This window comes from Podarcis cretensis (assembly GCF_951804945.1).
Source record: "Podarcis cretensis genome assembly, chromosome: 2".
Classification (NCBI taxonomy): Eukaryota; Metazoa; Chordata; class Lepidosauria; order Squamata; family Lacertidae; genus Podarcis; species Podarcis cretensis.
The window spans coordinates 78,697,477-78,710,198 of NC_137171.1; the positions used below are offsets into that span (position 1 = coordinate 78,697,477).

Below are 12,722 nucleotides of genomic sequence, written 5' to 3' on the forward strand. Positions count from 1 at the left end.
CCAATCTTCATTTGTGGTTTTCACACATTTCAGAAATATCTTCAAAGCCTTGTAAATTAAAGGATACAAGTTACTTGGAGAATACATTAATCTATAATTAAACACAATGAAGTAATATTAACAATATTATATTAAAAGCATGCACACAGCAAAATGACACTGCTTACCAATTAACAGAAAGTTCTCTGTTTCCTTTTCTCAAATAGCACTAACAAATTCTGTCTAGCATCTTCCTTTGGACCCAGTGGACCACACATAGAACTCTGCTTGCTTTGCATCTCCTTCCCATTCCACCCTTTTGCATCCACTTAAAACACCACTTCTGAGGAGGCTGCAGCAGCACCACAGGGACGTGGCCAGGGCTCACATAGGCTGTGTTCCATAAGCAGAAGTGTCTTTCTGTTTGCAGAAGACATGTTTAATTCAAAGCCATTGACTTCCAAACTATCTTTAAAAGCACCTGCTCTCCTAAACTGGACTCCAACTGCAATTGTTAGAGTAACAATTCATTATCAGATTTCGAAGACCAAATTGCTATTCATTTTTTTTAAATAAGCAGTTATACCTCTTTGTATTATCCAAAACTGCTTCTTACTGATCATGTAGATAGAAGATACATGGTTTTCGATATGTTGCTTTTTATTTTACTGGACCCCCTTCTAGGTGACCAAGGCTTCTATCAGAGTACTACTGTGAGGACAAGGAGAGTGCAGTAAATAAGGTAGTACTGATTCAGACTTCCAGCTCATTTTTATAATATCTGAGAACTTTCCTCCACAGAGCCCAATGAAAACCTTAATAAATTTAATGCTGCATATATGTGTTGACGGACTGACTTCAGGGAACAAAATGTACTTACTGGCTTGTATGTCATTACTTTTTCTTCAGCATTGTCACACTGATTGATGTAGGACTGCACAAGCTGGTTGCTCTTCTGGATCATTCTTTAATATGTGACTCAATCACTGCCATTGCTTAATCTGTCAAAGCCTGCTGGTGTAATATGCGTCCTTTCATTACCCCCCTCCTATACCTGTAGTCATACAAATGAAAATATCACAGTGAATCAATACTCTCATTTGATTGTCAGCCACAGCAGTTGTTTGTAGGTGTTAATTCACAAACCAACTTTTGCACCTGCTGTTTTTTTCCTGTGGATATCCTAAGAATGATTCATTCGATCTCTACCAGTAGTATAATATATATTGTTGTGATATTACTGTGTGCACGCTATGAATGAATTTGTTTTATTGGGCCACAGGCACAGCCCTATCTTAAGGATGGGGTGGGGAGTAGTTTATAGTTAGAAAATGGTTCAACAGACTGATTTGAAGCTTGGCAGGGAAAGTATGTTTCAGGAAAGGTAAAGGGACCCCTGACCATTAGGTCCAGTCGCAGACGACTCTGGGGTTGCAGCGCTCATCTCGCTTGACTGGCCAAGGGAGCCGGCGTACAACTTCCGGGTCATGTGGCCAGCATGACTAAGCCACTCCTGGCGAACCAGAGCAGCACACGGAAACGCCGTTTATCTTCCTGCTGGAGTGGTACTTATTTATCTACTTGCACTGCGTGCTTTTGAACTGCTGGGTTGGCAGGAGCTGGGATTGAACAACGGGAGCTTACCCTGTCGCAGAGATTCGAACCGCTAGCCTTCTGATCAGCAAGCCCTAGGCTCTGTGGTTTAACCCACAATGCCACCCGTGTCCCAAATTTCAGGATAGTTTGTGGCAAATTTGGGGTAGAAAACATAAGAAATGGCACACATTCAGTGTGAACCTTATGTGAGAGAAGGTTAAGTGGAGGGGAGTTGCATGAAAAACTGTAAATCAATTTTCCATCATCTGGCCAGTTTGGGCCAGTAATTATAACATCAGTACTTCTGATTTCAACAGGGAAACAGTCATGGGCATAGCCAAGGGGGGCAGGGAGCAGCTGTTTCTCTCCCCCACCCCCCTAGGTAGATCAAGTAAAACAATAGAAATACTTAACTAACTGACCAGTCACATAGGTTTTACATCCCCTAACAAAAATCCTGCCCTCCCCCCCAAAAAAAAATCCTGCCTACGCCCATGAAAACAGTTAGATCTGGTTCCCAAGTTCAGTCTTTCCCCTCACCTTACATTGTCAAGACAGAGAGATCACAGGAGTATGTACATTACGGTTGGAGGATGGATGGCGGCTAACGGATTGAGGTTGAATTCTGACAAGACAGAAGTACTGTTCTTAGGGGACGGGGGACAGGCTGGTGTGGAGGACTCCCTGATCCTGAATGGGGTAACTGTGCCCCTGAAGGACCAGGTGCGCAGTCTGGGAGTCATTTTGGACTCACAGCTGTCCGTTGGACTCACATCACATCAATTCTGTGTATGTCCATCTGGTATGCAGGCTGAGACCCTACCTGCCCACAGACTGTCTTGCCAGAGTGGTGCATGCTCTAATTATCTCCCACTTGGACTACTGCAATGCTCTCTATATGGGGCTACCTTTGAAGGGGACTCAGAAATTGCAATTAGTCCAGAATTCATCCCCTTTGAAAATCTTTCAGATAGTTCCTTAAGTAATATGATAAATCACCTTACCTATATGATAAAACGAGAGGTATGAATCTTAACTGTCATTTACTGTGATACTACTGCAACTAGGATGTGGGAATAATTTATAAGGATAATTGTTCTTTGAATATGCTCATATTTTTCTTGTTTGATAGTGCTCCCCCCTTTTTTCTGACATCAGAAAGTACAGTGAGGTTATATATTCAGTTTTCATGTTGGACTTTCTGTATTCAGAGTTTTTGTCTGCAGTAAAATGGCTAATTTGCCTGTATCTTTTAAACATTCTGTAGGTTACTGAGACCTAGCTATATTAATGCCTGGGGTATGGATCATTTCCCTTCTTTTTAATGGAACAGAGCACCAAAGCCTATACAGTATTTTAGGGGGGCCTTCATGTACTTACAATTTTTGCTCTGTTATATTGTGTCTTTATCTTTCCTTTTCCCACTGCAGTAGTTTGGACATTATTTTTTTAAATCATAGCAATTTTTCTATTCATACCTACATTCTGACTGAGATACCACTTGCCACATGCTGTTTTGAATCTAAATCTGTTGTCATGAGATTCCATTTCCCTATTCTTTCAAACATGAAGCTACATGAATAAAGGAATAAAGCAGAAATTCTTATTCTAGATATTAAATTCTCTCAAGCTTATGGCCATAGAGTTGTATCCAGATTTACAATTCAGTCCTAACCAAGTCTGTTCAGAATTAAATTCAGTGGGGCTTGCTCCCAGGTTAGTGTGGTTAGAATTGTCTGAACAAAACCCTTATTACTTGTTCACTCTCTGCTCTAAATAAAAACATTTCTATTCATTTGTTTTGCTGCTACCCACTGCCCCCTTATTCTATCACCATATACCTGTAGCACTTTAATATTCAGCTAACATTCTATTAGCTACCTATTTTTGCCATGTAAACTCTGCTGTGCTGAAAGTTTGGTTTCCCCCCCCCCCCCAACCCTAAACTTTAGGTTTCATCTGCAGTAGCTGGAAAACTGAATGGAAGTCAGATAGACATGCTGGGTTGAAACCAGGTAAGCAGATGAAGGGAAATGAAAGGGCTGGGAAGGAGAGGGTTTAAACAAATTGGTTTACTTATATTCAGTACGTCACAGACATAAAAGTACATAATTATAGTATGTATAGAAAATATGGGATAGTGCATGAAAGCTTCAGTGATCCCAGTGAACTAGAATATTCTATGAGAAAGCTTGGGTCTCGCCATACAGTTCTCACCATTTTCACCATGATCCTGCCATCCCTCTTTTTGTGTTTTTTTTGTGTTCAGTAAGGTCAGAGCTGTGTGGTGCACCTGCAGAGCTAATCCAGTACTCCCACCAGCAGGTTTGCATAGCTCTGATCTCACCACTGTCATGCCCTAGTAGGTGCTGCAGTGATCCTAGTGTTGGGGATGTGGGAGCACCCTTGTTCCTCCTACCCCTGTTCCCAATGTAGATGATTATTTCCCCCTCCCCTTGTTTCTTACATAGATCTTCACTCACCTTTTACTCCCTGGTGTGGGGAACCACTTTTTTGTGGTTCGCCTCAGGTGCCAAGATGACCTGGGCCATTCCTGGTATCTACACATGATACGGTAGTCTTGCTGAAGCTAAACAGTGAACGGGTGTGAGACTGAGAACCTCAAGGATGCTGCCTTGAGTCCCTGCATTGTCTTTTACGTGACTGAGCTCCCTGAAACTAGCATTCCAATTTTGCAACCAGTATTTCATTTTTGATAGCAACACAGCACATTCAAATGCATAATCTGAGCATAATATGTGTTTTTCCCCACATGCAATTGTTATATGATCCTCTATATACTATCCATCCGTGTGCTCTTCACATTTTTTTCTACAGTGTTTTTGAAACTGTTGATATTAACCCTGATACAGTGACGAGATTCAAGGAATGAATGACAAGCCCCTCTCCATCTCTGATGGATGCCAAATAAGTGGTTGCCAATAAGCCCATGAACACTACAAGGCATGCACCTGGTAGTATGGTATCCATTCAAGTACTGATTAATCTGCATAATCAAATAACTATTGTTACCATTTTAAATGCATTGAGACTGATGAAAGCAGGATAGATTCTGTCACTGGTGTTCATCAATTTAAGGAGTTTTACTTCTGCTGGCATTAATTTTGGCTGCTCTTATTCCAGTTAAGTTTATGAACAAATGTGCTGAAAGAAGAAAGGATCTCCAAACAAGTCCATCAACTACAAGAGTTTGCCTACTTGTTTAATGGAAATCTTTTTTTTTTTTTCTAAAGAGGACAATAGCTTTTTCTTTCACCTGAATTCTGAATCATGGTTCTGAATCATGGTTCTGAATCATGGTTAATGAAGTTGCAGAACAACATAGTTATGCTGATAATTATTCAGAAGTCATACATTCATTTATTTTCATTTTATAAGAAACTTAAAACACCTGGTCCCAACATCAACAAAATGTTTTGCAATGCATAAAAAGTAAACATAGAACTTTGCACCCTTTTTTGCAGGTTAACATCTTTCTCAAGAGTGAGTGGCACGTGAAGGTCTGGTTAAAACAGTTTCCTCAGTTGTCCCTTGGTTCATATGAGAAGTTGTTGATGAATGAATATGTAATTCTCTGGCAAAGACAAACTGCCAGCAAAAAATCAGAGGCCAATCAAAATGCACTTTCAGATTTTATTCAGAACTTTTCTTTGCTGTTTTACACTACTATTGAATGGAAACCTGACCAAGATTAAAAGCTGAAATATGCTGACTGCTAACTGTTCAAAAATTAGCCTCCAATTCTTTGCTTTCTAATAAAAAAAGGACAGAGGAGGAAATTGAGAGACACCCTCCATATCATTCAATGATCATTTCCACTAACAGCAAACCAGAATGACTTTGTTGGGAGAGTTACTAAGTTAGAGAATGTGATTAAATATGTGAGTGGACGATGAAGGGGTGCATCACTGATACTCCTTTAGGAGAATCACACTGCAGGATATCAAAAGGCTGCCCTTGGGAAGAACGGTGGGGTATACATTTACCATATTAGTATTTACCACAAATCAAAAATATCTCAGCCTCTAAGAGTTCAGCAAGAAATAAGAGTTTTGGTTCAGCTTCCTGCTATTAGTTGCTGACCATTTTATGTATTTTTGACAGCCATTCTTTCCAGCGACTGTACAGCAATGAGAACCGTACAGAAGCAGCAAAGTTGGACTGTTAATAATTTATTTGCTGACAAGTTAAATATACATATCTGAAAGTGTGTTTATACTACAGTACTTCTAATATAACTAATAGGAAGCAATGGATCAGGCACATTCCCTAAACAGTCCAAAGCACATATACAGTGTGCAGTAATTGGATTACAATTTATGGTTTTGTAGAGCAGGGGTAGCCATTGCAGTGCCTTCCAGATGTTTTAGACTAAAGCACCTTTTCTTCTCAGCCAGCATAGCTGATGGTCAGGGATGATGGGAGCTGTAGTTCATCAATGTTTGCAGGGGACTACATTGCCTGTCCTTCTAGAGCAGACTGGTGGGCAACAAGGGGCGTGAGGAGAGGGAAGAAAAGTCATATTGCAAATGCAGAAGTCCTTGCGCTAATGGGACTTCATTGGATGCAACCCCATCTGCCCTGTAGTTCATATAACTGCCGTAATTGAATTTTGTGCCATTACTCCTTTTAACTTTTTCTGAGGGAAGATAATAGGCACATAAAGATACACATAAAGATATATACATGTATATGTATAATATGAATTGTAATTGTTTAAAAGGCCTTTAATGATACAGCACAAGAGATGTGGACCGGAAATCCAGGTGCTTTTGCAAATTTTTGCAGTATAGTTTCTTTGTAATCTTTTTTACCTCAGTCAACTCATCCCTTGCTTCTTATATCTGTCAATATTGTTGGAAAATTTAGCCTGTTGTTGGAACTTTTTTTTTCTTTTCCTTTTACAGATTCACGAAGGCCGGGAGAAAACAACTGACCTACTGATTCTTTTCTTCTAACTTTAGTGAAGAGATGTGTGTGATTAACAGAACCACAAACAAGAATTCTACAGAGGCTCAACCTGTTCTAGGACTGGTCTTGGGTAGCATCTCCCTGATCACAGTTGTCATGAATATTTTGGTCCTGTACGCAGTGAGAACAGAAAAGAAACTGCAGACTGTTGGCAATCTTTATATTGTCAGTCTTTCATGTGCTGATGTTATAGTTGGTGCAGCTGTCATGCCACTAAACATTGTGTACTTGCTGAAGGATAAATGGATCTGGAATAGAAATGCTTGCCTCTTTTGGCTGTCAATGGATTATGTCGCTAGCACAGCCTCCATATTCAGTCTCTTCATACTTTGCATAGATCGTTACCGTTCTGTCCAGCAGCCACTAAAATATCTCAGGTACCGGACCAAAACTAGAGCCTCTGTTATGATAACAGTAGCTTGGCTGCTCTCTTGTATGTGGGTAATCCCAATCCTTGGCTGGCGTAATTTTTATAAGGACAGCAACACAACTGTTAACGATGGGGCTGATAATGGAAATATATGTGAAACAGATTTTTGCAATATTGTGTGGTTTAAAGTTTTGACAGCCATGATAAACTTTTATGTGCCGTCACTGCTGATGCTTTGGTTCTATGCAAAAATATACAAGGCTGTCCAGAGGCATTATCGGCACCGGGAGCACATAAATGGGTCTTTTATATCATCCTCGGAAAAATCAGGTATGTACAGTGGAAGGCTGCAAGAAGTGCAAAAGATTTGTTTTGGAAGCGCAAGTAAAGATATTGGACACATCTCAAACGAGAACAGCTGTGACCAGAACAAAAGAACGGCAGCCAACTATCCAGCAAGCAGTTTTGTTAACGTCCCAAAGGGTTTTCGTTGCAGTAACCATGAAGTAGCGGAGCTTAGCTGTTTTCCTCTAGCCCTTGCACAAAGTGACATGAAAACAGGCACTGCAGGCATGAGATATGACTGTGTCAATAAAAGCACTCAGAATACAGAGAGCCTTTGCCTCCAAGACTTTGAGTTAAACAAGACTTTGGATGAGAAGATTTACGCAGAGCAGCCTCCCTGCAGAAATTACTCTGATTTTACTCTAGAGGATCATCCATATATCGAAGGATGTTTCCCTCAGTATACCAACAAAAAAGACAGCACAAGTCTCCGTCAGTTGAAAAAGACATGGGAGAAGCTACGCAGCCATTCCATGAGTGTTAATCAAGGGTTGCGTATGAACAGAGACAGAAAGGCAGCCAAACAATTGGGATTCATAATGGCGGCATTTATGCTGTGCTGGAGTCCATATTTTGTTTTCTTCATGGTCATGGCCTATTGTGAAAGCTGCTACAATCGGCCAGTTCATATGTTTACTATTTGGCTTGGCTATATAAATTCTACTTTAAATCCATTTATATATCCACTCTGTAATGAGAACTTCAAAAAGGCTTTCAAGAAGATATTTCATATGAAACCCTAACTTCTTTTTTGGAATATTCCGGGGTGGGCTGAGGCAGGGGATCCTCAGTATCATGGTGGAAGGAAAAATTGACTATCTGGTACTATAATGAATAATTGCAAATGCAGCGAATTCTTTTAGAACTTCCTTGGGAACTGAAGAAATTGAAAAGAGTGAAAAATGAAAAGGAGAGATTTGGACAATTTAAGTAAAATATTGTGCTTTATTAATTATGGTAAACACTCCCAAGTTTCAGCCTCAGGATTGTTTTTGTTTTGAAAATATTTTCACTGTATTTTTATTTTCCAGTTCTATTCTTTGTAACAAAACTGAGACAAAATTAAGTATTTTAGCACTTAACCTAGTTTCTTCACTTCAGTGGTCAGTTTGCTATTGTCACTTGTCTCTTGATATTATTATATGCTCCCTGATTCCCAGAGCAATGAGAATGATTTGGTGGATATAGCAATCAGTTTTACCGCACACAATATTGGCTGTAACATGTTTCAAATACTTAGTGGTTGGTATACCTCCCTCTGTTGAACTGCAGATTGTAAACTACTTGGGGCTGAGACTTGTCCTTCTACACTTCATGAAGCACCATGCACACTGCTGGTGTGTGTGAGAGAGAAAGAGAGGGAGGGAGATACATACGCACACTCTCACACTCACATACAGATCAATGTCAAGGCAATGCTGCAATATTCACAATGTAGTTCTCGCAGTAAACCAGTCTCATTTACCCAGAAACCATCTAATAGCTAACTGCAGTTGATACATTGCTGCCTTCTCTCTTCAGCTCTCTGTAAACATCACTTTTTATAAATATCAGAGCAGCATTCCATAAAACACCAGTTGCAAAGGAAAATCATTGGAGTCTTATTAAAGAAATTAGACAGACAGCAATGCTTCTGAATGCCAGTTTCTGGAGACCACAGGAGGAAAGAGTGCTCTTGTGCTTGGTTTCTGCTTGCAGGTTTCTCACATGCATCTGTTTGGCCATGAGAACAGGACAGTGGCAGACTTGGGTATTATGGCACCCTGTGTTAAGCCAGCATCCCCCCACCCCCGGCCTCACACTGCCAGGAAATTACTAATTAGGCTTTGGGAAGGAGTACTGGGTAGATTTACAGACTCTTGCATGATGGAAATATATGGAAGCATTCCATGAAATTTGCTGCAGTGGTACTGCTAAAAGATTTTTTAAAATGTCTAGTTCCACCTCAAGCAGTTGTTTGAGATGTAAAGGCAAATATACTGACTTTTTAATATATTAGAAATTGTGTAAAGGTATTTCAAGTATTGCAACTTCTTGAATGTTACTGAAGAAATAATAAGAGATGTGCCTGTTTACATTATATTATTAAATGATTTGAGAAACTGTGTGAAAAGGAAACATAGGACTTAAGTGGACAGTTAGTTAGCAAGTGCAAATCATCCTTGTGAAGAACTGGAAAAGTAATAGGAAACAATAAACTGCTGAATGGTTTAGGAAAGTATGAATGAATTGATCATGTGCAAACAGCTCTTACCAAGGTCCTTCTGAGTAGTAATAGAACTGTGACTAACTTTTTGGAAGGGTAGGAAAAAGTTAGTAAGACTGGACTGAAAATTAGAGAAAACACAAGTGAAACCATGTAAAGAACTATGTTTGTTTTATAGACCACAGGAATAAATGGTTTGTCTTCTGTATATTTTAATATATTAATGTGAGATTGTAAATGGTTTTAATGTTGAACTCCTTAAAAAATTAAAAGTAGCTAGCAAATGTTCTTGAACAATATTTTACTGTGCATCCAAACACCCAGCAAGAGCAACTCCCTCTCAACTCGCGTCTGATGTGGTGAAACACTTAATTCCTGATATGCAAACCTTTTGTCTCAAAGGGTGATTCCTCAATGTTATGAATTAGCATCAGTTCTTTTTCAGTAAGACTCTTACTTTGCCTATGGTGACATCTGGCTAAATATTTTTGATGAAGCCTATTCTTATTCTTCATATTCTGAATGCTTTCTGCAATCCTGTAATATGGCAAGATTCCAGAAATCAAAAATCTTTTCAGCCGTGCTGCTTCGCTCATACAAAATGTTGTATATTGCCTCCTAACTCTCATTTCTGAGGTTACAATGATATATTTAATTAGGAAAACACATCAAACAACATTTCAGAGACTGCTATCATCATATTCATAAACTAATTGGCAGGACCCACTACTGCAAGCTAGGAGCAAATTCATTCTGCGTTTCCATTAAATGCCCTAAAACACTGTTTGCTGTCACTTTTCCTGGGAAATGCAAGTTCCTAAATTGCACAAGTTCACACAGATAAAGTATTTTGAAAAATAAGTTTAAATGCACAGATAATTTATTTGAATCCAGGTACGTAGTATGCTGTGCCATTGGCAGCCGTGTGCCCCAGGACTGCAGGGAAACAGGAAGAGCATGTTCCCCCTTCATCAACTCTGCTATCTGGCCTTAGGAAGAATTCTGTGTAAAATGCAAGCTCACTTATGCCATACACATTGTAAACACTGATTGGTTCTAATGAAGGTATTGGGCTATTGTCCCTGTGATTTCCCAAACCCTCGTCCCCAGCTAGACCATAACTTCTGTTATGTTTCCAAAATAAGCAATCTAAACATGGTATCTAGTGAACTTTTTTGAGATAAATGACTAAAGGGAATTTTTTCCGCTCCCCAAAGCCTGGGGATTTAATGTTTTTGTAAGATAAGGAATGTAGCAAGTATATCTGTCTTCTGTGTGCTTTCCATTTTCAAAGCTGGATAGCATGCTGACTGCTATTTTTAAAATGTCGCTTTTTAGTGTGAAGTAATCTGATAAAGTGTCAAGGAAAAGTTAAGCCGTAAATGCAAAGGGGCTTCAGTCTGTATTTGAATTACTGTATTTGAACTGTGACTCCAAAAGCTCCACCAACCTACAGAAGATCCTGACAGTTGTTTGCTAAAACTGTAGAACCAAAACATTGAATAAAGCTGACATTATTAAACAGGCTACCTAGTATTTATGTACATCTAAATCCCACCTTTCCATGCAGTACCTCAGGTATGAGATGCTACTAGCATCTTTGTGGGCTTAGCTATTCTCTCAGTACTTGCCCCAACCCACCACCCTGCACAATTTATTCCTTCTGGTATGACACACAGTCCCTTGAGGGACAGGTAGGAAAATGCTATATTGTAGAGCCTTGTTTTTGTTAAAGAGCTAAAACAGATAGTCTTATCTTATTTGGCATTTAGGTGGGCACAGAGATATACTACGGGTTTCATGACATGGCACTAGCTAGGCCATATTGTGCGAAGCACACTAACCAGTGGTGGGCAGAAGGTGGATCAGGATCTACTACCAAATCCTGATCATCAAGAGTTTGTGACTCTCAGTGGTTTAACAATATAAACAAAATAAAGATTCCCCCCACTTCCTAATTAGGCTGCTGAAATTTAGAAAGCATGGAAAAACAGGAATAGAAAGGATTTATGTCTGAGAGCGCCTGTTTTGGTACTGAACACACCTTCCTGGGCTCAGCATGTGCTTAGAGGCAAACCTGTCCTGCAATTGTGTCTGCCTTCCTGAGCCACTATTTTACACCTGGCTTCAGCTGGTGGACCTAGGGTTGTAGATTTTACAGGGAAGTCTGTCTACCTCTGCATTAGAGTATGTTCCAAGCAAATGTCTCTACAGCTTCATTCACTTCAAATGTAACATTTTCCTTTGTCAGCAGCCACAGTCTCATCCAAAGGTCTTAAAAGCCAATTGTTTCAAAAAGAAAATAGGAAGAAAGCAAACAGATGAATGCTTTCACCCAGACACTAAGCTACTGCCATATGGTAGAGATCAAATGTCTGGATTCTTAGAGAAAGGCTGGAGTGTATTTTTAAAATGTGGACACTCAAGCAACCCATGTATGTCACGCACTCAGAGTCGGAATGACATTCAGGAGTGAAACCACCTGCACCATCTGTTTCAAAGAGAAGAAGAGATCTGTGTCCATTATGCCATGGGAGCAAAGAGAGTGGCACTGCTTGAATTTGCAACTGTTTATTGAAAGGGCTATATGAATGCTTCTAACGCATGGGTAGTACAAAAGTAGGGGCGGTAACATTCAGCTTCTAAACAATCCAACATTTAAACGGTACAGAACTCAGGTACTGATGAGAAGCTGTGTCACTTATTGTTGCAGGTGTCACAGCAGGCACAACCTGGCAGGCACCTGTGACCCATGAGCAGCCATGATTGACATGGTTATGGAATGCGAAGTAGGGCAGGGGTCCATCACCATCCCAGCAAACAGAGCTCCATGAAACAAGGTGAAGCGCAGCTTTTGTTAAGTAAATAGCAGCTGCAAGGAAGGGCGGGGGTGGGGGCAATTACCAACTTTCTCTCCCTGTCAACATCCTGACAAAAGTCTCATCAGAAGTTCCTTTCACTTCAAGGGAAGCCTACCCTGAACCCAATGAGAGATTTCCTTCCTGTGCAGCTTCTCAGAAAAGATTTGGGGGGCGGGGGGGAGACATCTATCACAGTCCTATGGTCAAATTCATTGTACTGGGATCCCACTGGTGATTTACTTGTATTGTCAAATACAAGTGCTTCGTGCCTTCTCCTTTTTGTGGTCCGGAGGATGCCAGTTCCCCCGGCGTCGTTTCTGCCCGAACTGGTGTGTGTCTGCTTATAAAAACCCTGAGTGGAAGAAAGCGGGTG

At 40.2% G+C, this 12,722-nt stretch overlaps 1 protein-coding gene across 7 annotated transcripts in view; it reads left to right on the forward strand.

Moving 5' to 3' along the window:
• Positions 1 to 9,785, forward strand: part of HRH1 (histamine receptor H1) — a 97,316-nt gene extending 87,531 nt beyond the window's left edge. For 3 of the 7 annotated variants that reach the window (XM_079967308.1, XM_079967311.1, XM_079967307.1), the window contains 2 exons: positions 3,528 to 3,590; positions 4,414 to 9,785. In XM_079967308.1, coding sequence (XP_079823434.1) covers positions 6,568 to 8,025 — 1,458 coding nt within the window. In that variant the 5' untranslated portion in view covers positions 3,528 to 3,590; positions 4,414 to 6,567 and the 3' untranslated portion in view covers positions 8,026 to 9,785. The remainder of the gene's footprint in view (positions 1 to 3,527; positions 3,591 to 4,413) is intronic. The other 4 variants (XM_079967309.1, XM_079967313.1, XM_079967310.1 and 1 more) reach the window with 3 other exon arrangements.
• Positions 9,786 to 12,722: the final 2,937 nt, after the last annotated feature.